This window comes from Rhinolophus ferrumequinum, chromosome 6 (genome assembly GCF_004115265.2).
Source record: "Rhinolophus ferrumequinum isolate MPI-CBG mRhiFer1 chromosome 6, mRhiFer1_v1.p, whole genome shotgun sequence".
In the NCBI taxonomy this organism is placed as follows: Eukaryota; Metazoa; Chordata; class Mammalia; order Chiroptera; family Rhinolophidae; genus Rhinolophus; species Rhinolophus ferrumequinum.
The window spans coordinates 67310997-67335598 of record NC_046289.1 but is presented as its reverse complement, the minus strand read 5'-3'; the positions used below and the strand labels follow the sequence as shown (position 1 = coordinate 67335598).

Here is a 24602-nt window from a genome sequence, read left to right as displayed (position 1 = left end):
TCAGAGTTCAGGCTTATACAAATGTGACATGTAAGCAATGCACAGCATTGTTAGAACTATGCATATATATATAGTCCATTTCAGGATTTCATCTCAATATTTCTTCGATCACTACCTCACAATGTCTGGTTTGTTCAATTTATATTTCTATTTGGCATGTGGTGCAAACCCCCAAAGATAAGATACATCTGTCTCTTAGTCACAAATCTTGGCATTTTTAACCTTAACTCAATCGTGAAATGATTGGTTGAAAATTACCTTGCCTATTAGCAGGATTTCTTCATAATAAAACATTGGATTTTCAAACTTTTGAATATGACATGAGATGTATCAACTCTGCAGTGACATATCAAAGCTGAAGGAGGACATATAAACACCCTGATCTGTGTGAGGGAAGGAAGAGCTAATTGGAAGTCAGCTTCCCTGTGATTATCAGCTTGTTTATGGGGAGGGAGGACTCCTCTGAATGGCACTGTAAATTCATCCCTGATTATGGTATCAAAACCAAAGCTTATTTCCACAGGCTCCCCGAAAGCCCCCCACCCAACTCATTTTGTTTAGTTACAAAGGGTTGTGCACTGTTTTCAGAGAATGACAGTTTTTCATGCTTTGATTTTCTCCAGTTTCAAGAAAAATTAATCAGTTGCACAAGCCAGTTGTCAGATTTCACTTCCCTCGTGGCAGGAAGCACACATATTCATTGTCTGCTATAAGAATAAATTTTAGTAATTTTTCCCCATGTCGATATGAATATTAGACTGACCCAATTAATATGAAATGCTTCTATGCTGCTGGAACAGACAGTGCTACAGAAAGAGCCATTTGCACAACCTGTTCATGATTATGGGCCATAAGGACACAAAGATGGCACACACATTTGTGGACCATCTGAATTCTTATACGGAAAGGGGAGGGGGTAGGGGGGAGGGGGAGCGGCATGACGTTAGCCTGACGGTCGTGGGTCATGTTTTTTAATCCAGAGTATTGGACATGTAACACAGCAACAAGAGCTGATCATTTTGTTTAATCACCTTTTGGATCTTTGCCAGATGGTCTCTATTGAGAGCGCTGCAAACAGAGAGAGATGAACTGCATCTAACACGCCACCAGAGCTTTCCCGTAAATGTCTGAGAACTGATTCCAACAAGAATTTAGTCTCAGAGCAGAAAGGGATACATTTAAAAACTCTGTACATTAACTATACTTTTCCCCATAGAATCCTCACTTGGCATGAATAATTTACCCACTCTTATGCTAATGGAATCATGAAAGTATCCCTCTGTCTTTAGTGCAGCTATTCTCAGCTTTCAGTAATTACCCCACCCAGTGAAAATAACATGGCTTCCGCATTGAACAGCCGACTAGTACCTGACAATTAGAAAGATCATGGCTGACAGTGGAAGGGTCCACAACTGGACAGAGAAACCCTTGTAACCCAAGGAAGAGTACAGACATAAAGTGACGCTGGTCGTTGGGGGAGAATGCAGGGGACTGGAAAGCAAGGGAATGGGTGAGAAGAAAAACTATCCATTGTCAAGATTTCCTTTCTCTGACCTATTATCAAGATTTTACTTAAAGAGAAGTACGTTCCACTTTACATTACTAAGTGTAAAAGACATCATGACAAGATTAGCTTTGAAGACAAAAAATAAACAGTATCTAAGCAAAAGAACGAGAGTTATCTTTAAAGCACATCTGCAGTAAGTATTTATTTTATCAGAATTTTTAAAAATCTAAATTGTGGGAAATCCTCTGCAGTTTGCTTTTGGGAGGGAAAAAAAAGGATTACAAAAAGGAAAAAAAAAGTTCATTCTCGACCTCTGTCCACAAAACTCCATGTTAGGTAGTTCACTGTGTAAAAATTATCAGGCTAAAACATCTGGGAAAGAAAGCTATGAAACAGCAGGGAACGTGGCTGGTTTATTGTTTATCTTTTGTTTATGAGGCAGTATTCAAGTTTAATTACTACTCTAAATTAAACTCTAACTGGCATCAGGAGACATCCCTTTACATGACTAAGTTGAAAAAAAAATCTAGAAATCCCAACTCTGGTTTTTCAAGTAAGTTGATACATATAGGAAGAAATTACTCAAAATTAACAGCAATTATAGAAAGCTTTTAAGCATTTATGGGCACCATTACATGCTCCTAGAGAATTTATTTATTAGAAGAGTTTCATTTTATTTCTAATGGTTACTATTCTAAAAAGTCCTGAGAAAATCAACAGAAATTACCTGGATGTTTACTGATAGTTAAAGGATAGTGTGTATACATTTTGACTTCCTTGGGGAGGGGGAGGGAATGAAAATGCCACATAAATATTCGATATACAACAGCTTCTTCTATGACAATGTTCAATTATCATTTACATTCTCAGAGAATTTTTGATACAATTAGGAGGACAGGAAGGAAAAGAAATGTCATTGTATTTATCATAAGAGTAAGTGACCAATTTTGGATGAACTCAGCTCTAGGAAAAATAAAAGTTAAAAGCAACTAGCAAAAGATTATGCCAGATGGCATCTGTCATATTGTATTTAGGGTTATTTTAAAGAGATTGCCGCCACTATGAAAACATTCCATTGACAAGGGTTTTCCTAGACTGAATAAGAAATCCCAGTAGAACATATTCGGGACCGACCATGAGTGGGTTTGAGATTTTTTTCCCCCTCCTTTAAATATATAACTGGACTATTTTGGTGGAGGAGGATACTATTTTATAACACTAGTGTGGATTATAAACTCAAAAGCATACGACTATGTTAGATGCTTGCTTACCTATAAATACTTACATCCAAAATAAAGGGGGATATTTTTAGGTTTCAACATCCTGACTGTTAAAGAACTGTATAATAAATAAATAAATATCTAGCAATAGAATTCTAGCCTCATTGCCTGGGTGATGGAGATCAATAGAGAGGTTTGGTAGGTGGCAGAGTTGGGAGGAACCATGTTGGCTTATACAGCGCTGTGCCCTGATAAATTAGAGACATATAGATGCTAGAAGGCTACAGTATTTAGGTTAAACTGGGTCTGGCAACAGTATAGTTAACGTGCGTGTGGTGTGCAGTGTGAGCTCAGCAGTTACTGGGCCAACTGTCTCGGTATTTCTGGGAATCCTGCCTATTCACAGTGCAGGGATTGTTCAATTGCTGCAAAATGTACAAAATGAATTTTACAAAAATGAATTGTAAGGAAGGCCCCATTACAACGATTTTACAGCAAAGATGTCAACATCAATTTTTCTTTCATGCATAGCTAATGATTAAAACAGCATATTCCATTTGCCTAAGACAATTCATTTCATATTGGCACATCAAAATATTGAAATACAAAGTTATCTTTACTCTACCCTTTTTATTCATTGCTGCTGAACCCATACCATTGTTCAAACCAGGAAAAATAAAACAAACTTGGCACGAAATACTTAAAACAAAGGCTCATCAATATTCTCCAATTTGTCAACATCTCAATTACAGCACTGGAAAAAATGTAAATTTCATGTGCTCTAAACACTGAGGGGTCTATTCTCTTGCCAATTCACATGCGTAACTCCCATCAGCACTAATGGGAGTTACACAAACCCATCAATAATAATAATACTTTGTACATATATTGTGCCTTTCATCCAAGGCTCTCAAAGTGCTCTGTGAACAAGGGCGCTGCTTCCTATTCTTTACACTAACAAAATACACAATGAAATACAAAGCAGCTTTTGACTCAGCAGGTACAGAATTAGGGACCCCAAGCCTTATTATCAAGCCCCATTTTACTGATGGGAAGCCAGACACAAAGAGGGCCAGTTACTTCCCCAGAGCCCCTAGTCTGCACCCTAATTCTATCCCTGAAAAACCAAATTTCTTTCTTCATTCTAATATGCCTAACAAGACACACTCCTTCCCTTTGGCTGCTTTTAGCAAAAGAAATCAGACTGAATGAAAGTCTGGTTCATATTTATATAGTTTACTGGTAGGCATGTGCTGTTTGAAAGATACAGCAGAGTCAGATTTTACATTTTACCAAGTTTGCTTCTTACAAGATTTTGGAAATTTGATTTTTTTCCTCCTTTCAGTTTGCTGCACAAACACTACGGAAGAAAAAAATGACCTTTCACCTGTGTAACTGTAGCTTGTTCACTATCAAGTCATAAAATGAGGTATTTTTATGTTCCAAAGTAAAAATTTGCATAAATCATTTTAGTAAAAATATTCACAAAAATTATAAAGCAATATAAATGCATGTATTGTTTTATAGCATATGGCTATTAAAGTTTAATTTAAAATGTGTATGAAAACATTGTATTTAGTAGAATTCATCCCTATTTTTTCTGTTTATCATAATTTGTTTTGAAACTGAATCATTTTACAGTTTTCCATATGCCTGTTGTGCTAATAAATTATGAATAAGCAAGAAAACTCTTTTCTAAACTACAAACTTGATTTCCAATGAAACATTATAATATGTTTAATACTAAGAACATAAATTTTCCTCTTAGGTCTTCCCTTATATATCAACCCTAAGATTTAACCTAGGATAAGCATATGTGATTTCAGTCAATATCTTTGTTGACTTTGCCCTGAAGCAGATAATTAATCTTTCCCACAGAAAGCTACTCTGGACAATTCCGTGGGACAAAATATCAAAATATCTTGAAAACATGTTTAAAAGACTAATATGGGCACAAGTCTGTCCCTCAAAATTTAGAGTCTGCTGTAAAAAACAGCGTACCCTTAAACATATGTTTTGGAACCATTGATGTGGGAAGCCAGGTGAGAAATCGTCCATGCTAAAACATTCTCCATTTTATTGGAATCATAATGTTTTTTAGTCCCTCACACTTTACTACAGTAAAATGACTGACTTCCTGGTACCCAAACATATAAGCTACCATGTCCATTCTTTAATCCCATGAAGATATGATTAAAGGAACAAAATCCTACGAGGATCAAATCCTTCAACATCGGATAAGTGGGTGCGGCTACCCATAACATTGAAGTTTGTTCGTATCGTTTTTACCCAGTTTATCAGTCTCAGGTTTTCTCTTTTTTGTTCAATAAATAAATAAGCAAACAAACAAACAAACAAACAAACAACAGAACAAAATGATAAAACTCCATGCCTTGCCCGTTGCTGCAACTATTCCCTGCTCCAAACCCCAGGGTCTTCTCTCTCCCTCTCCCCTTTTCTCTGGTCCTTTCCTGCTATCTCCCTTGCCATAACTCAACCAACCCAACAGAACCAGTCAGTTTTAAATTTCAGTTGGGACCTTGGTGACCTGTTAATGAATCTACAGAGAGGAGAAAAACTCACAGTGTTGAGTTATGCCTGGTGTTGCTAGCTGACTTGGAGTCAGAAATGCTTGAAGCGTTAACGTAATTGCAAGAATGTGAAAAATGAAGCGCTGGGCTCCTGAGCAAAGTGAAAGGTCAAAGCGAGCCTCACACACAACAAGTCTTTGGAAGATAGCCTCATTAGACCACTAAGCCTGCTTCTCCTGTTCCCCTCTTTTCTACAGTGTTTAGGGGTGTTTTGTTTTTATTAATAGATACATTTTGCCCTTTATGTCGAAGCAATCGGGGTGGTAAGGAAAGTGGCGTCATAGAAAGCTTTCCACATTTAACCACACGAAGTCAGTCCATCACCATGACAAGTACAATTAAGCCATTGCATTGCAGATACACTGAATTTATATACATGTCATCTTCAAGATGCCTTATAGTTTAGTTGTCTTATATACAATCTAACTGGTCCAATAAAAACAGTATATAAAACCTCAATAGTTATGATTCACAAATTCTTCTACAATTTACCATCTGATAGTATTCATTTCTGTGTCAGTTGCAACTTCTTTAAATCTCGATTATAATTTGGACCCATTCACAAGTGAACGGCATCCTAGAAGGAACATGTTCCTAGACTCTTCTTGAATACCAGGATTCCAACATCCACAGCCAGAGACGTGGAGGAGTGAAGGCACTCACCCCATGTCAACCACCCTCTTTTAAATGGCATCTATGACTACAGCTCAAGCTGTTAAAGTGTCCTCTACTTGGAAGACTGTCTAATACTTAAATATTGTGGCCATAAACATAGTCATAATAGAGATAAAATAGACCTAGGAGATCAGACACCATCTAATGTAAAATATTAAAAAGTAAAATCTATATACTTTCCTGGCCCACATTCAATAATGCATCTTTCTTTAAATAATCATTTTAGCCATTGAAGAGTCATCCCTACCAATCTGTAATGGCTTTCTGTGCAATAGGTGAGTTTTAAATGATAAAATGTATTCTAAATCACACTAGGCTTCCTGGTCGTCCACAGTTGATGTCCTCCTTGCCCTCTGATTATTTTAATTTTTAGGACTTGTGACAAAAGTCACCATGTCTGCTGAATGGAAACAAATAACCTTCTAAGAATTTCAAAATCTGTCTTCTCAAGATAAGATTTCATATATAATTCGTCCAGTGCTTCCAGAGCTAAAAAGAACAGCTTTTTGCATCTTGTGTGCTTTAGAGGCATCTTTGCTTGATTACAGAGAATTCTCATAGTGGATGTTACAAACAAAATATCCTGTTTATAGTATAATTCAAACTATTGCATCATAGCTGCGAATGAGATCTGTCATTCTACTTACTCTCACACACAGAAGTGTAGATAACGAAATTTGTAATAGAATTGGCAGAACAAATCAATTGTTAGTGTAATGCCTACTTAAAGACTAGACATCTCACTTTGAATTTTTTTTTTTTTAAGTAATGTAAGTTAAGGAGAGGAAATACTGTCTCCCTAAATAGCAGCTGATTATGCTCCCTAACCTGCCACTCTCCTGTTTACAGGGAGGCAGATGCACTGGTGATATAAAATACTGAAGTTATTTTAGTCATGCCTACTTTGCACGAGGAAAATGTTTGACCTTTTACCTTGCTCACTGCTGTTGTCTCCACTCTGGGATGCATGACCCCCACTGGAGGGCCCGGGGGTGCCTGCCGAGTGGGTGGAGGTTGCGTCATCGTGATCTCGCCAAGATGCCGGATTCTGATGTCAGGATTCCAAGGGATTTTTCCACAGTTACCATTTCAGCCATAAATGGGGAACCGAGAAGAAAGGTGCAGAGAGAGACAAAAAATGTGTGCATATTAGTATTTGTGGAACTAGGCATATATAGGTGCCACACTATATAGTACGTTGTCTTTTCAGCAATAGGTATCAAAAAGAAGAAAAGATGCTCTAGAACCTTGATGAGCTGAGGGCTGCATCAATGTATATATTTGTTAAAACTAATTGAAATAGATACTTAAAATGGGGGCATTTCTATTATATACAACTTATGCCTCAATAACGTTAATTTTTAAGTCAGGAAAAAAGCTTGCTTAAAAATCTAAGTCATTTTTCCTCTTGCCATCTAAATTGGGGTGCACTCTTCCAAGAAACAGTTCCCAATGCTCTTGGTTACTAAATACTTAAGACTATTAACATCTACAAAACTCAGTGACTCCCTTAAAAAAAAAATACCCACAGACTCAAGAATGTATGACACAGCCTTTCACACTTTTCAAATGAATTGCCCTGATGCACAGTCTGAATGAACTCTCAAAATTATCATGGACTGATTATACAACCAATAGACACGGCATCAATACCTAATAAATGATAAGTTTTGCTTTACTTTGCACAAACAACAATAACAACAACAACCAAAAAGAAACAGCTATGAACTGTTGATCATCTAATAAACCAGACAGGACTTTGACGTGAGCTCCACGGGAGCTTCAAATTCACAGAGCAGTATCTTTTCCTGGAAGAACGGGTTGATTCAAAGGACACGCGAGGCAAACTGAGAGTTACAGCTCATGCTCCTTTGCTGAGCGTATTCTTCCCCTGTTCCTCCTCCCCTTTCCTGATCATTCCCAATACCCTGCTGTTGCTTAAAGGAAAACAGGAATTCTAATGTACAGGAAGGACTTTATCAGCACCACATGAAGGCAGGCAAGAGATGGAATTTCCTCTGGCAGAAACGGGGAGTAGGAACAGCACATGAAACAGACCAGCCTCAAGGCCAGAGCTGCACACTTGTCACCTGTGTGCGATGACTTCAGCTAAGCCGGCAGACCTACCGGCAAGCAAATTCTTTGGGGGAAACATTTTAAAAAACAACATCAATCTCTCAAAGTACACTATTTCTTCTTACAAGAATTGGTAACTAAAGATTCAGACAAACTGACATGCCTGTAGGCAACATGCAAACATCTTGACCATCTGAAAGCAATCTTGCCATGTTGTCATTACATATAGTTTACCAGAAAGAAAATCAGTCTATTATTCTTCCCAATATCAACTCTATAATGTATATAGAACATAAGATTTTACCAAAATAAAATCAATAAACTAAGGAGAGACTAAATAGGGGACTATTCTTATTTGAACAACAACCGAAAAACGAAAAACAAAAAACAAACAAAAAATACCCTGATTTTTTTCCTCTACAGATCTGTTACAAACTGATTGTACGTTCCTATTCAGCATTTTTGATAGGTGATGAAATTATCCAAAGCTCTATAGATTAATAACATCTACATCAAATAATGCTACCGGCGTTACCATCAGGCATGCAACTGATTCAAAGTGAAAACCCTAAGCAGAAATTTTGTGACTGTAAATACGGCCCATGTATAGATCTCTAAAATAAAAATGTTTTAGGAAGTGGAGTAGGGAGTGACGTTGAGTAAAATAAAATGAAAACCAAGGATCTCTGCTGCCTGTATCAAGACAAAGTCGTGCCTGCCCCCTCTCTTTTGATCTAAGTCAGAAACCACTCCGGTAGCTTCAACCTAAAGGCAAAGAGAACACGGGCTCTTCAAGCTTTGCAGCCTCTTCACGTCCTTCAGCTGTTTGCTGGATGGTACTCAGGTAAGAGCTAGAAGAATTACACGAAAAAGAGAGAAAGAAACAATAGCATGGCGTGAGTTTCATCTTGCAACAACACTGGCTAGAGGCTTCTTTTAGAAAATGCAATAGCTGCGACACCTCCACCTAAGCTAAACTTTTCAGTGTACACAGAAAGTGATGTTAATTTTATGCACTGCAGGCTTTTTACGAAGCTGGCTGCTATAAAAGCTCCTTACCCCTCATGAAAATTATAATAATTAACCACTAACACCTCAACTATGTTTTAAGGCAAATGTCATCCAATAGCCATTACGTCATCGTTCAAATGAAGCTGGAGGGAGGTTTTCTGTTTGGGCACTATGGTGCTTTGAAGGGATAGCCCCAGAGAGGCTTCCTGCAAGTGAAAATTCTGATTTGTCCCTATCAGTCAAACCTGCACTGAGTTTTAAAGTCAGGCCTCATTAATTTGTAATTCAGTTTATTTTTTTCGATGGTTTTCTGGAGGAGGTGTTTTCTAAAGTAAAGGGTTGTAAAAAATAAGCCACATAAGCAAATATTACTTTAAGAGCAGCTGGTTCTTCCAAATGAGTTGGGTCTTTGGTTGTCAGCCCAGACCTGAAATTGGCTCAAGTTCACTCTCTAACCCACCACACCCCTATCTCTTCCCTCTTTTCTCCCTCAGATCCTCAGAAATGCTCTCCTAATAAAGTGTCACGTTTATTTCCATTGAGTGTCTCAAGTATTATGATCTAGTTTGAGAGACTGACACAAACTGCTGAGTACCAGGATATTCATCTAACTTGAAAGTAGGAAAAACAGATAAATCCATCTGGGGTTTCAAGGCTGAGGCGTTACCCCCAAGGTTGCCCAGATTCAGCTACACCCCCATGACCTATGTGATCATATACAAAGACAAATGTTGATAATCTGGTCAATAAAAAATTGTTACCTCCTTGGTCATAAAAAATTATAACCTATGTGGACAGAAAAAATAGAACCCATTACCCGTAACACCATTTTTTTCTTAAATTGAAATATTTGTTTATATCACAACTCCTTTCTTCTTCTTTTCCCTCCCTAGATAGTTTCCAAGTTTACATCTTTCAAGAATAATGGCCTGGCTTTCTGCCAAGTTATATGCAGGAGTTTAGTGAATCTTGAACCCAAAGTGGCACATGAAAGCATGTAAAACACATGATGTACGTAGAAAAATAAAGAGAAATGCTCTCTGTGTGCATGTGTGTGGGTGAATATTCAGGTATATGCATTCCACAATATATGTCCTGTTCTTCAGCCAAAAGTATCATGAAGACACCCGAGGGCAAGGAGTGAACATGTTTCTATTCCCAGTGGCTTTAATAATTGGGAGTCAAATATGGTACTCTTCTTGCTCTTATGTAATTGCGTTAAAGAGCAGTGTTAGCAGGAGAAAAGCCGTGAATACTGAGTGGAGCACAATAGAAGGAGATGGAAATAGATACAAGAAGCTAGGTCTCCAGGGGCAGTATTTTCTATTTGCTGGGCTACAGACTCACAGCTGATAATGCAACTTGTAATTAATATAAAAGCAGGAGACAAGATGGGGAGAGCTTGTAGGAGCCGGGCCACAGGAGATCACTCTGCTGCTCTCCTCTGTTTCTCATTTACACACAGTTTTCCCTAGAAAACACAATTCTGCCAGTGTTTTCGCCCTTGAAAGTTAAAAAAAAAAAAAAAACTGATTTAGCACCATCACTGAATTTTGCTAAATCTAGGAAAGAGTGCATAAAAGACAAGAGTCTCTGGGCGTAGGAAGCAAATCATATGTGTGCCTCTTTTGTTGAGTTTGCAGATATGGTGTAAATCGTAACATTTTACACCATTATGACATTTCTGTGAGGGACCTGTCTACAGGATACTCTTTAATAAGTCCTGGTGAATTGGTGATATTTCCCTGTTTAAGTGATTCCATACAGCTCATGGTTCTTCCACCCAAAGAGACAATGGAGTAAATGTATGAGGGTTTCTAAATAAATTAAAAACTGACTGGGGAAATAAAATGTATTAGGCCTCAAGGAGAGGGGGGAAAAAGCCATACTACACACAAGTTCTACTTAAAATAACCTGAAACTCATCTCAGACCCCAAATGAAAAGATAGTTCAATGAATGTGATACAGAAGAGAGAGCATTAGATTAGAATTAAGACTCTGGGGTGCATCCTCTAACTGATCATAAGAACTTAAGCAAGTGATGAACTTCATTTGCCTGGAACTTGTTTTATTTACATCTTTAAAATTAAGAAGTTAGACAAGATAATCCCTTAGGTCACTTCCACTTCTTATTTGTACTATTAAAAATACTTTACAATAAGCATTTGATTTTCTAGAACCTATACAATGAAAACATGACATATAACACTGAGTCGAAAATTATGAGCTTGGAAAACACAGTAAAGTAATTCAGAACATGTGCTCAGAGAAAGTAATACTAAACATATATAAAGACATTCTAATCAGCAAACGCAGCATACAAAACTAATTTGACTTGATATGTTTAAACAGGAAAGGCAAGATATACTTGTATTAGCACACATAGTTAATACTGTTAACATATTTCCTATGACTTTATAACATTTTAACTCCTAATTGACATTATGCAAAAATTATTTTTAAAAAAAATAAGATGAAAACTCCCATCATAAGGTAGTCAAGCCTACAAAAGTTTAATATGTCAATTGTATGGTTTGAAAAAATGTTGGAATTTCAACTTCAGTATTCTGAAGTTGACATAAGAACTTGGGAGAAATGTGTGTGCTTTCAAAACATGGATTCGATCTTTAAAAATGTAAATAGAGCCAGGATCTTTCCCTCATCTTCCTGCTTCCACCCCTCTATTAAGCTTTGGGAATTAATATGTGAGCAGCTCTCACAGAAGTGACAAGTACTCTTTGCAAATGACTCCTCCATTTAATGGAGCAACTTTTAGAGAAGATAGAAACTTCTTGTATTGTTGGTGTAATGTCATATTATGTCTCCCATAGTTTTGAACTGTGTTGGAATATTCCATAGAACATTCAGTCTGAAAAAGAAAATGAGGAAATGAATTTTGAAAATAAACTCTTAATCTGATAGTGAATGTCTGTGGTTATGAAGTACATCTTTGTTTAATGTCCTCTTACCAGCTACACTGAAAATATACTCCAACTGCACAATCTAAATGATTTAAATAATATAATTATTATTGATGGGAAATTGACAGAAAAACTATCAATCACCAGAAATTATGCAATGACAATAGCAACCCACGCCCTCAGCCACGTCTCCTTGAGTTGGTGAACAGGTCTGAAGGGTAGAACTTTCCCCAGAGAGCTTGGATAACACACCAAGGCCTAATCGTACACTAGAATGTAAGAAACTATCTGATAAAATAAATCATTCGTATCATTATGTTATTATAGAATCCCATTATTTCCCCCTTGATATTCTATAGACCAGTCACTTAAACCTATCCCTCTTCTACTCTCTCTAATCTTTCTGGTAATAAAAGAATTTGCCTATAGACAGTTGCTCATATTCTGTAAGGAACAAGGTTCTGGGAATTCTCCCCTCTGACTTAACCCATTTCTTAAAACTGTAGTGACATAAATAAACTTGACATATTCAGAGGTGTAAAAGAAAACAGCAGCATAGCTTCATTTATGTTACAGATTTCAACACAGAAATTAAAATAATTTTTCTTTTATTAGTCACATTATCAGAGCTAGTCATTTCTAAGGCATTTATTACTGTTAATAAATATAATTGTATTTTCTTCCCTATACTTAATTCATCCAAAAAATAAAATGTAACTCCTTGTGAACATTAATTAGGAGTAACAATAAAACTGCATGTACTTCAGGCAAAGAGAACTTAGCTCAGAGAATGTATTCCAAAGAAATATATTTCTTTGTCTAAACTTGATCTAATGATGTGTAACACCTTTATATGTAAATATAAAGATACATTTTCGTTTATCTGCACTAGAGCTAAAGACTTGACCTAAAATTATGTAAAGTAGATAATGTAGATATCACCTATTATTCAGAAATACTACAGACTAGGAAAAGCATAATTATTCCGCAACAGTTTTCAAGTTGAAACTTTTGTTTAAAAAGAATTGGCTTCTTGACATGTTTATTTTAAACGTGATAAATTTGAATGTCTGGGAAACTTAACATGAACTGCAGCTGGAAAATAGAACTCTATTTCCTTTCACCATCATACTTTTTTCTCCCTGATATTCCAAAGAATACTGTAATAGCTGTTTTGTATGTATAATGATTACTCTTATAAGTATAACATAAATTACATTATTATATTAAAAATATAAACATTCATTATAAATTTATTAAACACACTGAAATAGTAGCCAATGTTGCAAACTGAATTTTCCATTTAATTCCAAACATCCTTTTATCATTGCCTATCATGTAAGTGTTAATAATAAATGAACAAATTCCGTATCTTTATTGACTGTAACATGGACGAGAAGACATTATAGTTGCCTTCTTTTAATGCATCTATGTTACATCAGCTTATTTACATAAAATTGTGGAATGTGAAATCAGCATGACAGCAGCTTGATTTACTAAGCAATAGTATATAAAACTCACTCCTAAAAGTCTGTCCAAAAAACTGCTTTCAATATATTTATATCAATTACATTTATTCATTTCTATTTTCAAAATTTATAGTAAGAAAATTGAAAGCTCTTTTGGTACCTAGGAGTTTCCTAGTTTCCTCCTGATGCTCTCTGTCTGCTTTCTACTATACAGAATTACATACTTGTTCTCTCTCTCACTCCTTCGTTGCCTGCTCCTTCCTTAAACACACACACACACACACACACACACACACACACACACACACACAAGTGTAGCTTGCTACCACTTAATAAGAATAGAGGTGTATGTGTTTTGGGGGTGTCAAACAGCTGTCACAAACTGTCACCTCCACAAGTGAAACCTTGGCACACAACAAATTAAACTACACTTCTTTTTTAGCTGTCATTATTCATAGCCAATAAGTTGAAATGCTCTCAGCATTTCATGTGCAAATAAAACCACGAGGAAGCACAGTAGATCAGAATAGTGGGCCAACAGATAAAACAGAGAAAACAACACGCTGTCTAGATCCTTCTGAAGTGGCTCATCATCACCCCTGCACCAGCGTGCACCAAATGAGATCCAGCCTGGGGCGATGTATTAAATATGCATATCAAAGCAAATGAAAAAGTAAACCTGGAGATTCAAATTGGACACATTTACATGCTGAAAATGTCCCACTTGTACCACTTTTCAGGTAGTGGTTCTGTGGTATTTTCACTTTTTTGTGGCTGGGGGGTTGAGGGAGGGTATGCTTGCAGAAGAGGCTGAAGCATAAAGAGACTTCGCTTTGTAGTGGGAGGCCTGGAAATGAATATAATCAATACACTTCTGGTACAAAAGTAGCAGAGATGGTGAAAACTCTCCAAGGTTTTCTCTCACCTCCTGCATAAAATTCAAGTCTGTGGCAAATCTCACTATTTCCCACTCAGTGTGCTGGTGGAACAAATTATTGCTTCCTTTCAAAACAAATAGCAGGGGGCTAAAGTAAAAATGTTATAGTTCAGATCTCTAGGAAATAAAAGGCTTTAAATTTTGATGCCCAATGAGGTGTCAAGCCCTCATGGGTTCAAAATAAATCAGTTGTCATATCTACTTGACTGGGGGCCTTCAAGAGGACCAACAAATATTACAGTTGACTCTTTTATCCAAAGATGATGATTGTTAAGTTATTAAAGCATTATCCTCTTAGGTACAACTTCCTTCCTGAGTATAATTTAAATATTACAATAGTTCCATAAACTGGCATTGTCTATCAGCTAATACTCTAAAACAGTCTAGTTTATCTTACCTCTACACTATAAACATCAGCATGCTCTAGTTTTATACATCCACTTGAAAAATAGTCGTCAAGAAACTGTTCCAGAAAACCAAGTAGTCGAGGCCCCTGGAAATGTCACGAGCAAAGCTTTTTTGGCTGTAGGCAACTGTGAACCTCTCATTCTATAAACCACTTAACTAGATTCCTTCCCATTCCCCCAATAGTGCAAAATGCATGCGTATGAATTTAGAAACAGGAAGCAATGCAAATAAAGAAATAAATAACAACAACAACAACAAATATTTCTAACGTCATGTCATGCCTCCTGGACCACAACCGCACATCACATAGCTACATATCAGCAAATAAACTTTCCAGAGCTGCTGCTGTACCCTTTTGTTTTCTGCTAATACACTGAATATTACAAAAGAGCCCCAGAAGTTGTCCCCCATCTGGCTGGGAGAAGCCAAGAGTAAAGACGGGCACAGGAGCGTGCAAAGCCACAGTATTTATTCTGTCTCAGAACTAGACATCCCGGACTGAGATAGTTTTTTCCTTTTTCTTTTTGAAACTTCTGTCCTTAGACTGGCTTTCCATACAGCACAGAGGCTAATAATTAAAATCTATGACTGCATATTTTCAAAACTTTTGGGGGTGGGGTGGGGGTGAGGGAGGAGAACCTCACAGAAGGTTTGTTCTCAAGGCATCTCAATTCGTTTCTCTTAACACCCAGGAATGGGGTGGGGAAAAGGGGTGGTTGTGATACAAAGTGCCTTCAAGCCTCAATGCCTGTATAACTCCACAGAGTGTTAAATTAATATTTCAGCCACTAAGTTATTAGACTACAGCCTATATCATTTAGGTTGTGAGTTCAATTGAATGCAATCTATAGACACCCTGTCCCCCGCCCCCAGACTTGGGTTCCTATAAATAAACTGCTGTTCACACCCACTCTTTAACCTCCACACTCTTGCCTTTCCTACCAGCTGCAATCCTTTTTCTCTTTGCTTCTTTTTCAAATTTTCAATCTCACTACATATGCTTTTTTTAAGCATCAGACTCACTAGATCAGTTCCAAAATAGGATTAAAAACAGAGAATAGAGAGAAATCTCCCTTCCTGGCCTGACATCCACAGTTGCTCCTTACTCTACTCTTCGTCTTCCTTCACCAACTGTTAAAGTGTTAAAATTCAACCACTAACCTACGGTTACTCAATCACAATTCCCTTCAGCTTTCTGCAATACATTGTTAATAATTGTTTCATCAAGGTTACTGTCTTTTATTATGAAGATGCTTCAGGCACTTGGCAATAAAGCCATATTCTGACAATAAGTTTCTATAGAGCAAAAGCTCTGAGAATTGTAAAGTGTTCACTCCTTTTATTTCTAATGCAATGCAAGAGTGCCAATAATTCTCAGGATTGTCATCTCTGTGAATGACTGCGAAATCAGCCCCCTCCCCAATTCTCTCTTTCTCTTCAGTCCTCTCTTCCCCATCCTGTCCAGCTAGCTGTCTTGCCTCTTTCCCTTGCACAGAGTTGAGAAAGCAGAAAAGGCGGCGGTCACCATATCAAACAGACAATTTGCTAACACTCAAGTCACCAAATCCAGGAAACTTTACACATTAAGAGCACAAGTCACTCTATCAACTCTCAGGGTTTTTTTTTTTCTTTTTTCTTTTTTCTTTTTGGTTTTCAACATAAATAAGGGGGGGGGCAGTGTCCAAGAAAGGGGGAACAGGGAGAAAGAGTATGTCAGAGGTAGTGAGAAAAGAAGGGAAAAAAATCCCAAAGAGACCAAATCACTTAAAAAGAAAGCTGAGTGGAGCTTGATCTTACACGTTTTTAAAAATGTTTTGCCCAATGGTCTTAAAAGAATGCCAAAGGCTCACAGACTTACATGGTCAGCGAGATTTGTGGAGGAGCCTGAAAGTTCTTCGTGATCTGACTTGGAGCTGCCGTCTCTTTCATCAATGACAAGGTCGATGGGCATCTTCCCCTTCAAACAGCTAATGTACCGGTGGCAGAAGTTATCGCACAGTTCGTGGACCTAGAAGGAGGGTCATGGTAGAGGGTTCAGCTCACATTGTTGCTGTTGTTTTGTTTCATTTTTAAAGGAAAAAATATCAGGTTGCAAGGTTACATTTGGAAAGAGCAACAGTGAGATGTCTTCCAAACTAAGTCTAATTAATGAGTGTAATAGTTGAGGGCGAGGAAACAATAGAGCAATTGTTGCAGTAGATATTATTCTCCAGAGACTTCCCTGAGCAACAAGTTACAATAAAGAGAGAAGAAATAGGACTGGAAATAACTGGGTTCAGACTGGGAATCTAAGGAGGAAAATCCGATTTGATGGTAACATCAAAATGTTAGAACACTGGAACTGGGAACAGCATTAGCATTTGCGATTCAATAAGCTAGGAAGTTTGCATATTTCCAGGGGAAAGTGATTGAACTACACAGCAGTGTAAAGACAACCTAGCGAGGATGATTCCCTCTGCTTGTACGTAATACACGCTTTAGGCTGAGGGTGAGCTCAGCTAATAGAGACGCAAGCAGGCTGAATGTCCAGTAACACAAATGGTTTGCTGCATTTCAAAATAATCCTGAATGGGGGGCGGGGGCTACTTTAAAAAACAGGGCTATCCTAATTCACCCATCCTCTGAGTCCCCGGGTTGAGAAGCAATTTGAAGGAAGGACGAGTAATATGTTGCTCAAAATCTCCAGGTGCTCAATCCCTTAGACAGGAGGTTTGTTAAAAACATCCCAACTCAGCTAAGATTGGGAAGTCTAAATCAAACCGGCAGTGTCATTTCCTGCTTACCTTTTCTAACTCCAAAAGATGAAACCTTAATACTTGTATTGCTTGTATCATCTGCAAGAGAAGTTTAGAGTGTGGAGTTATGACTCTGCGACTTGGGGGTGAGGATGGTAAGGGGATTGGGCTGGTGAGAATAAATAGGCAAGTGGCCAGGCAAAACCCACACTTAGAGAAATCGTCAGAAAAACCAAGTGATTACTGATCAGCTCTGCCTCATTGGCCACGGGATAGGAATCTGCCTCAACCTGAGCCCAAGCATTTACTATCTTTGCCCCTCATGTTCAGTAAGCTATTTGTAAGGACGGCTTTCTTAGGGCCAGGCCTTCTTTCTCTGCCTGAGCCCTCGTTAACCGTCCCCTCCCTCGACCTCAGGCCAAATTAAAAAAAAAAAAAAAAAAAAAAAAAAAAATCGCTTCTCTGGAGAGAGAAAGCTTTTTAGAACAGCACACACAGCGAAATCCGTCCTCACTAAAGAAGGAAATACTCAAGATGAATGGTGAGGCAGGGCCTTTGAAAGCGGATTTAGGTACTTTTAATATTGAAATCGTGCAAATTAGCAAAAGAATCGCACCTAAAAGTGGCCTGCGCTGACCTGCCCCCTCCCCCCCTCCCCACCTCCCCGGCCTGCCCTCCGCCGCTCCTTACTTCCTTTGGGTTAGCTGCCCTGGGCTCCGCCGCCTGCCCCGGCACACAGAGGAAATAACTCACTTCTCGTAGCCTCACTCCCGGGGCCGAGACCTGGGACTCGTCCCCTGCTCGAGCGCTCGGCGCTGCGTCCCCGCTGGCTGCCTCCCTGGGCTCTGCTCTCCCGGACGTCCATCCCGCCCCTCACTCCCTGCGCCCTGGCGGGGTCTCTAAGCTACTCCCTTCCTCCCTGTCGCTCTGGAGCTTCAAAAGAGGGCTCGGCTCGAACTCCCCGGAGCTCCGGGAGAAAGTGGGTGCTTCTGGGCAAGGGAGGGGGTCCTGGCTGGGGAAAGGGAAGAAACAGTGAGCCTTACCAAATTGTCTAGCTCTGGATTTGAGGAAAAAAGTGGCTTTTCGGCGCGAACCTATAAGAAGCAGGGAAAAGTCAGCATGAATTAACATTCCATTTAAAAGAAGAAAAATCCTGTCACCAACTAATCTGTAGTGTGATTGGAAATGGTGGAGGGGCAGTGGCAGAGGAGAGGGGCTTCGGTAAAAATAATTGAAAAAAGCTAGTGCCTTAAATTAGTGGGGTCAGCCGAAAAAGATTCAGGGCCTTCTGGTCCTGGCCCCATTGGGGGGGGGGTCCCTGGAACGGCTGAACTGTGGCCGGGTATACAGGGTCGTGCTCTGGATCCCGAGTACCCCCTTATCCTGCAGTCTACGGAGCCGCAGCTCTCAGCCTCTGTCACCTCCGCGCCGGGCGGGGACCGCCCGGAGAGGCGTCCAGCTTCCTTCCTCCTGGGCACACTCGGGTCCCTCACAGCCCCTATCCCCAATTCTTGTTCAAGTAGCTGCAGGCGGGGGAAAAGGCCAAGCCCTAGATTAGAGCAGGTCAATTTTAATTCGAGGGTCGAGCCCCTGTATTCCTGGCTGGGGGGAAAAACAAACACCCATATTTATCTCCGCTTCCAATTCGCCTCCAGGCTCAGGGATGGGGAGGAGGCGTAGAGCGCGGACTGGGCCGGAGGAACAGATCGGGTGTCCCTGCCTTTTCCTCCTCTTTCATGTAAACCTCGAAGGGAAGGGGAGGGGGTGAGGGGCTGCAGAAGGGTGAGTGGGTCAAGAAGGTTGGACCTGCTTGGCGAAAACTGCGATGTCCTCGTTGAAGGAGTCGGAGGAGCAGACGTCTCCGCCGGCCACTCCGGGTTCCCGGGGAGTGCAGGTCGCCAGCTCGCACTTCTCAAAGACCAGAGCTAACAGAGGAAACAACGGGTGCCTAACGGGCAGCGCCACGCAGAGACACACACACGGAGACGGGGTGCAGAGGGGAAGGAGCAAGAACTGTAATCAACAAGTTTGGAGGGTTCGGATTCCTTCTTTAATACAACAGGCACGCATCACACTTTACAACCCTTCCTCAGCCAGCCGAGCCTGGGCCAGAAACAGAAAGGAAAAACGGCCTGGCCCTTTCCCTCAGCTCAGGAGTCCCTCAGATCTGCTGGGAGAAGCCCCTGGCCACTTTAGCCCGCCAAGTAAAAAGAGCCTTAGTTGGAACGTAATGAAACATCCAAGAAGCTCAGGCAGTCTGGAGCCTGGAGTGGATCCAGACCCACTCCCCACAATACAGAGGCCGCCGAACCAACCGGTGAGACCCAGCCCTGACCTCCCAAGAAAGGAACACTCTGTGAAATAAAAAATTACCTTAACTCCGCATTTTAATGGGCATTTCAGAGGAGGCCGAAGGCTTCACTTACACACACACCCGAGGTGCTACTTCCAAAATCGGAGAGGGCTCTTCTAACCTCTCCACCCCCTGGCCTTATAAACTTGTTTGCTCTACTTCTAGTAAACCCCGGGCGGGCGTGGGGGCCAAAATAATAAGAATCTTAAACGCCTAGGAGCTTCCTTCCAAAGACACATTTCTCTAGCAGTCAAAAATAAATGGAGTGTTAAAAACTTGGATGTGTGCGTGCGCGTCTGCCCTTTGTGTTCCTCCCGGCGGTTTAACTACACTTCGGGATGCCTGCGGCCTCTGGTTTCAGACTCAGTTGCTGTTGACGGACTGTCCCCTCCCCTCGGTACCCCGCAGGCTTCCCCACCTACCCTCATCTGGGAGAGCCCGAGTGGTACACGCTCGGACCTTTCAGCCCCATGCCTCCCGGAGTTCTCCCAGAATATAAAATAATTTCCAGCCAGCTCCCTTACTCTCCCCAAGAGCGGTTCTATGCAAGCAGCAGTCCCTTCCACCCGGCTGCACTTCAAGGTCTGCCCCCTTTATTTACAGAGAATTAAGAAGTGGGTGATTAGGACTTCCTGGCCAACAGAAGCAGTCCTGATCCCAGCTCAAGCTGCATTTAGTGACTCCCAGACTCTCGGTAGGAAACACCAGAGAGAAAAAAAGTTGCTCCTCATCGCAGGAAACTTTCTCCTTCGTCAAGGCCTCTGTTAGGGGGCCTGGAAGGACCAGCTCTGCGTCCTGTAGCCAAGAATGCCGTCCTTGGGGAGAAGGCCCTGGCAAGATTCTGAGGACTCAGTCACTCCGGGCTGTGGGGTCCAGAGTGCTCGGGCCGAGGGGGTGGAGAAAGTCATACCTTCCAGAAACTTACACTCAAGGGGCAGAAAAGCAGGCCCCCTTCACTGTCCTTTCCAAAGGCAAGCGCCCCCCCTCCCGCCCGCCAAGCAGTAGTAACTCCCCACTTAGCCGTCCAACCCCTTAACCCCCACAGAGACAAACGCACACTCACACACAGTATGCTGGGTCGGGATGGGGGGGTTGGTTTACCCATAGATCGCGTCCTTGTCCCGCTTCAAGGCGTCGTTGACAGCGGATCCCATGCTCGCCGGCATGACATTGGGGTGCGGGGCGTGCGCTCCGTAGTGCTGCGTGGCGTGGAGCGGCGGCCCGTGGTTCAGATGGTGAACCGGGGGGATCGGCCGCGGCGCGTGAGGGTCTCCGTACATGGAAGCAGGCACCCCTACTCCGTCCATCCCGCCGTAATGGGGCAGCTCATCGTACTGTCAGAACCCGGCAAAGGGGAGGGGAGCACAGGAGGTGAGAGAGAGAGAGGAAAGCCGAGAGAGAATAGAAAAAGAAGCAGGGAAAAGAGAGCAAGGAGAGAAGTGGGAAAGGAATAGAGATGAGAGAGAGGGAGAAAGACGAAGGGAAAATGAGAGAGAAGGAGGGGGGAGGCATGAGCGGGGGGAGGTAAGAATGAGAGAGAGAGAGAGAGAGAGAGAGAGAGAGAGAGAGAGAGAGAGAGAGAGAGAGAAATAAAAATAAAAACAAAGTCAGAAAGGAGAAAAGTACTGAGCACGAGTTGAACACACAGAAACCAAACCAACCGAAACAACGGAATTGAAAGTTGGGGAAAATGTTTTTAAATTTTAAAATGAAAAGGTCTGAACCAAGAGCTGCGTTTAGAGCAGGGAGAGGGGGCGGTGAGGCCGGGGACCGAGGGGGCGCCGGGAGGTGCCGCTCGGGCCGGAGGCAGCAGAACCGTAGCGAGCCAACCGAGGGAGAAGTGGAGTTAGTGTGAGGAGGAAGCCCCGGATCCCACCCCTAACCCCCCTTCGCCTACTCCAGAGGATCCAATAAATCAAAAGGCGAAATGAAACAAAATAAAGAGAAGAAAAACGCTAAAAATCAGGACGAGAACGCCGAGGACGAGGGAAGACTGGGGCTAGTGCCTCCCCCGGGGAAGGGAGCGGAGGGTGGGGGTGGGGGAATAACGTGAAAGTTACCAGAAACATTATTTAGCAGCGGATTCCCTGCGTCCTTGTCAATTTCAGAGACAAAACAAGCAGCCCAGGCTAGTCTAGGCGGCGGCGCAGCGGCTGCGGCAGCGCGGCCCCAGCGGCGGCCCCGGTGGCGGCGGCGGCTCCTACGCAGCCGGTGCCCGCCCGGAGCCGCGGGAGCAACGGCGGCAGCGGCGCAGCAGCGGCAGCGGCGGCAGCAGGAGAACCCGGGGAATCGCGCTGCCGGGGTCAAAGCTGGAGCGAGGCGAAAGCGTGTAACAATTGCACACGCAGACACACACACCACTCACACGCACTCGCCGCCCGCCCGCTCGCACAGCGCTGGAACACGCGCGCCCAGACACGCACACACGCACGCACACACACTCGCACACACGCAGAGGCACGGGGGGGAAAGAAGCCGGTGAATAATTTTGCTGCTATTTTTTAAAATCCTGGCCGCCATCATCAAGCAGCGAGCAACAGCAGCAGCGTTGAAGGGAGAGGAAGCATCGGGACAGGCCCCTCTTAGGAGAGGATTTATATCTAGGTAAGTGTTGGAGATTTAAACCTACCCTTTGCGCCATCAGTCTGCGCTCCAATAAACTCCTGGATGTGTCGTATATTTAATATCCCAGTCCGGATAAGAAAGTGATCTAGGCTGAAGATTCCTGTTTTTTTTTTTTTTTTAAGTCCAAACCAAGGAGACTTCTCCCAATTCTCCAATATGTTATTTTTAGGGAAGGAAAAAACAAAAAACAACAATAACAAAAACAACAACAAAAAAAAGCCCAGGCAAGACAACGAAGTTTTTTTTTTCCTGTGATATTTCTTCTTTTTCTCTTTTTTCCTCTTCTTTCTCCTCCTCCTGATCTTCCTCCTCCTCCACCTCCTCCTCCTCCTCCCCCCTCCCCTCCTCCTTCTCTTCGGTCCTCCTTTCCCCCTCTTTCTCTTCTCTTCCCCTCAGTTGAAAAAAAAAAAAAAAGAAAAAGAAAAAGAAGAAAAAGAAGAAAAAAAAATTGTCAAGCCCCCGAACTGAAGGTTACGAGCGGCCCGTCAGCAGCCCACATGTAACCGAACTGTCGTGTTTCATGGCTTTTTGCCACTCCAGCTGTCAATCAGAGCCCGGAATGTCAAGGTAGTGAATGAATGATGGTTGATGATGATGAAGAGGAGGAATCTTTCAGACCCGTTTTTTTTTCTTCCAGTAAAACTCCGCGAGGGGTTTCTGCTTCTTGAATTTTTCCTCCCCCCACCCCCCCTCTTTTAGCTTTGCCCCCGCGATATCTATAATATGATCCTCTCTCTTTCAAGTATCGTTCAAAGAAAACAGGGGGGGAAAATCAAGAAAAAAAGAATAGTTTGCAAAAATTGGACTTCCTCCCCCCCCCTTTCCTGGTAGGTATTTTGTCTCTCCCTCTCTCTCTTTCTCGCTCGCTCGCTCTCACTCGCGCTCGCTCTCTCGCGCTCGCTCTCTCTCGCTCTCTTTCTCTCTCTGGGAGATGAGTGAGTGTCAGTAGGTGTTGGCAGGTTGGCTGCTGCCTGGCTTATAGAAGAGCCTCAGTTTGGCGGCGCGGGTCGGCGGCGGGAGAACGAAATGACGGAACCCGGAAGTCGTGGTGGCCATAGCCCGTCGTACAGCGGAGACACATCTCGGGAGTGGGGAGCGGGAGCGAGGAGGAGCGCGCCGCGCGGAGCCTCTGATATGCAGCGAGTGCGATCGGACGGCCCAGGCTGGGGGGGCGGGGGAGACGGGGGGCGGGAGGGGGAGGGGAGGCAGAAGCCGAGCAAACCGGAGCAAATCAGCAAGCCTGCTCCTCCGCGGGGACAGCGGGGGTTGGGGGGGGGCGGGGGAGAGGATTGTTGTGTGTGTGTGTGTGTGTGTGTGTGTGCGCGCGCGCGTGTGTGTTTGTGTGTGTGTGTGTGTGTGTGTGTGTGTGTGAGCGCGCGCGCGCGCGCGCGTTAGCGAGAGAGGAAAGAGCGAGAGAGGGAGAGAGAGAGAGAAAATGAAGAGGACAGGGAGAGCGCAGAGAGGAAAACTGCAGAAAACCACAGGGAAAGTACGGTACAGCCTCAGATCTTTTAAATTGTTTTAAAGAAACTTACTTCTAGTTTATTTTCCCATCACTCCGGCCTCATGCCTAACGGGGTCGAGTCGGGGACGTTTGGCATGGCGCTCTTGCTTTTGTTCCTTTTTAATTCCGCGGGCCCTTACTCCTCTGCCAGGCGATTACCGCGCCCCGAAGGTTTTCTGCTTATATCTAGGGGCAGCAGGCTCTGCAGACTGTACCACCGCCGGGCTTGAGTTGCTTTTGTTTTTGTTTTTGTTTAACTTTCTTCCCTGTGCAGATCCAGGACCCTTGTTGTCAGCATTCATTTTTTTTTTCCAGGACAAGAAGAGACCAGCTTAACTCAGAGAGCACTCCCTCCTAGCGAAGCGGACAAGGGTCACCCTGGAGAGTCCTTGGGGGCCGCGGTGGAATCGGGTGGGAGGAAATGGGGAGATAGTTCTTTGGGTGTTCGATGTTGTCTGATTTCGCTAAAGGTGTGTGTGTGTGTGTGTGTTCGTGCGCGCGTGCGGCACTCGTGTGCACCTCTGAAGTGGAGCTCACTTAGAGCTGGTAGCACGGGTGGAAAAGACAGG

At 42.2% G+C, this 24602-nt stretch overlaps 1 protein-coding gene across 10 annotated transcripts in view; it reads right to left on the bottom strand.

Annotated features, from left to right (window-relative positions):
* Positions 1-23678, bottom strand: part of MEIS2 (Meis homeobox 2) — a 203413-nt gene extending 179735 nt beyond the window's left edge. For 4 of the 10 annotated variants that reach the window (XM_033108948.1, XM_033108950.1, XM_033108947.1 and 1 more), the window contains exons 1-7: positions 22534-23678; positions 21006-21238; positions 19358-19499; positions 18595-18645; positions 17600-17650; positions 16675-16824; positions 6927-7041 (exon numbers count right to left, since the gene is read on the bottom strand). In XM_033108948.1, the coding sequence (XP_032964839.1) occupies positions 6927-7041; positions 16675-16824; positions 17600-17650; positions 18595-18645; positions 19358-19499; positions 21006-21238; positions 22534-22545 (754 nt within the window). In that variant the 5' untranslated portion in view covers positions 22546-23678. Of the gene's footprint in view, positions 1-6926; positions 7042-16674; positions 16825-17599; positions 17651-18594; positions 18646-19357; positions 19500-19924; positions 20259-21005; positions 21239-21964; positions 22492-22533 lie in introns of those variants that run through there. The other 6 variants (XM_033108949.1, XM_033108951.1, XM_033108946.1 and 3 more) reach the window with 4 other exon arrangements.
* Positions 23679-24602: the final 924 nt, after the last annotated feature.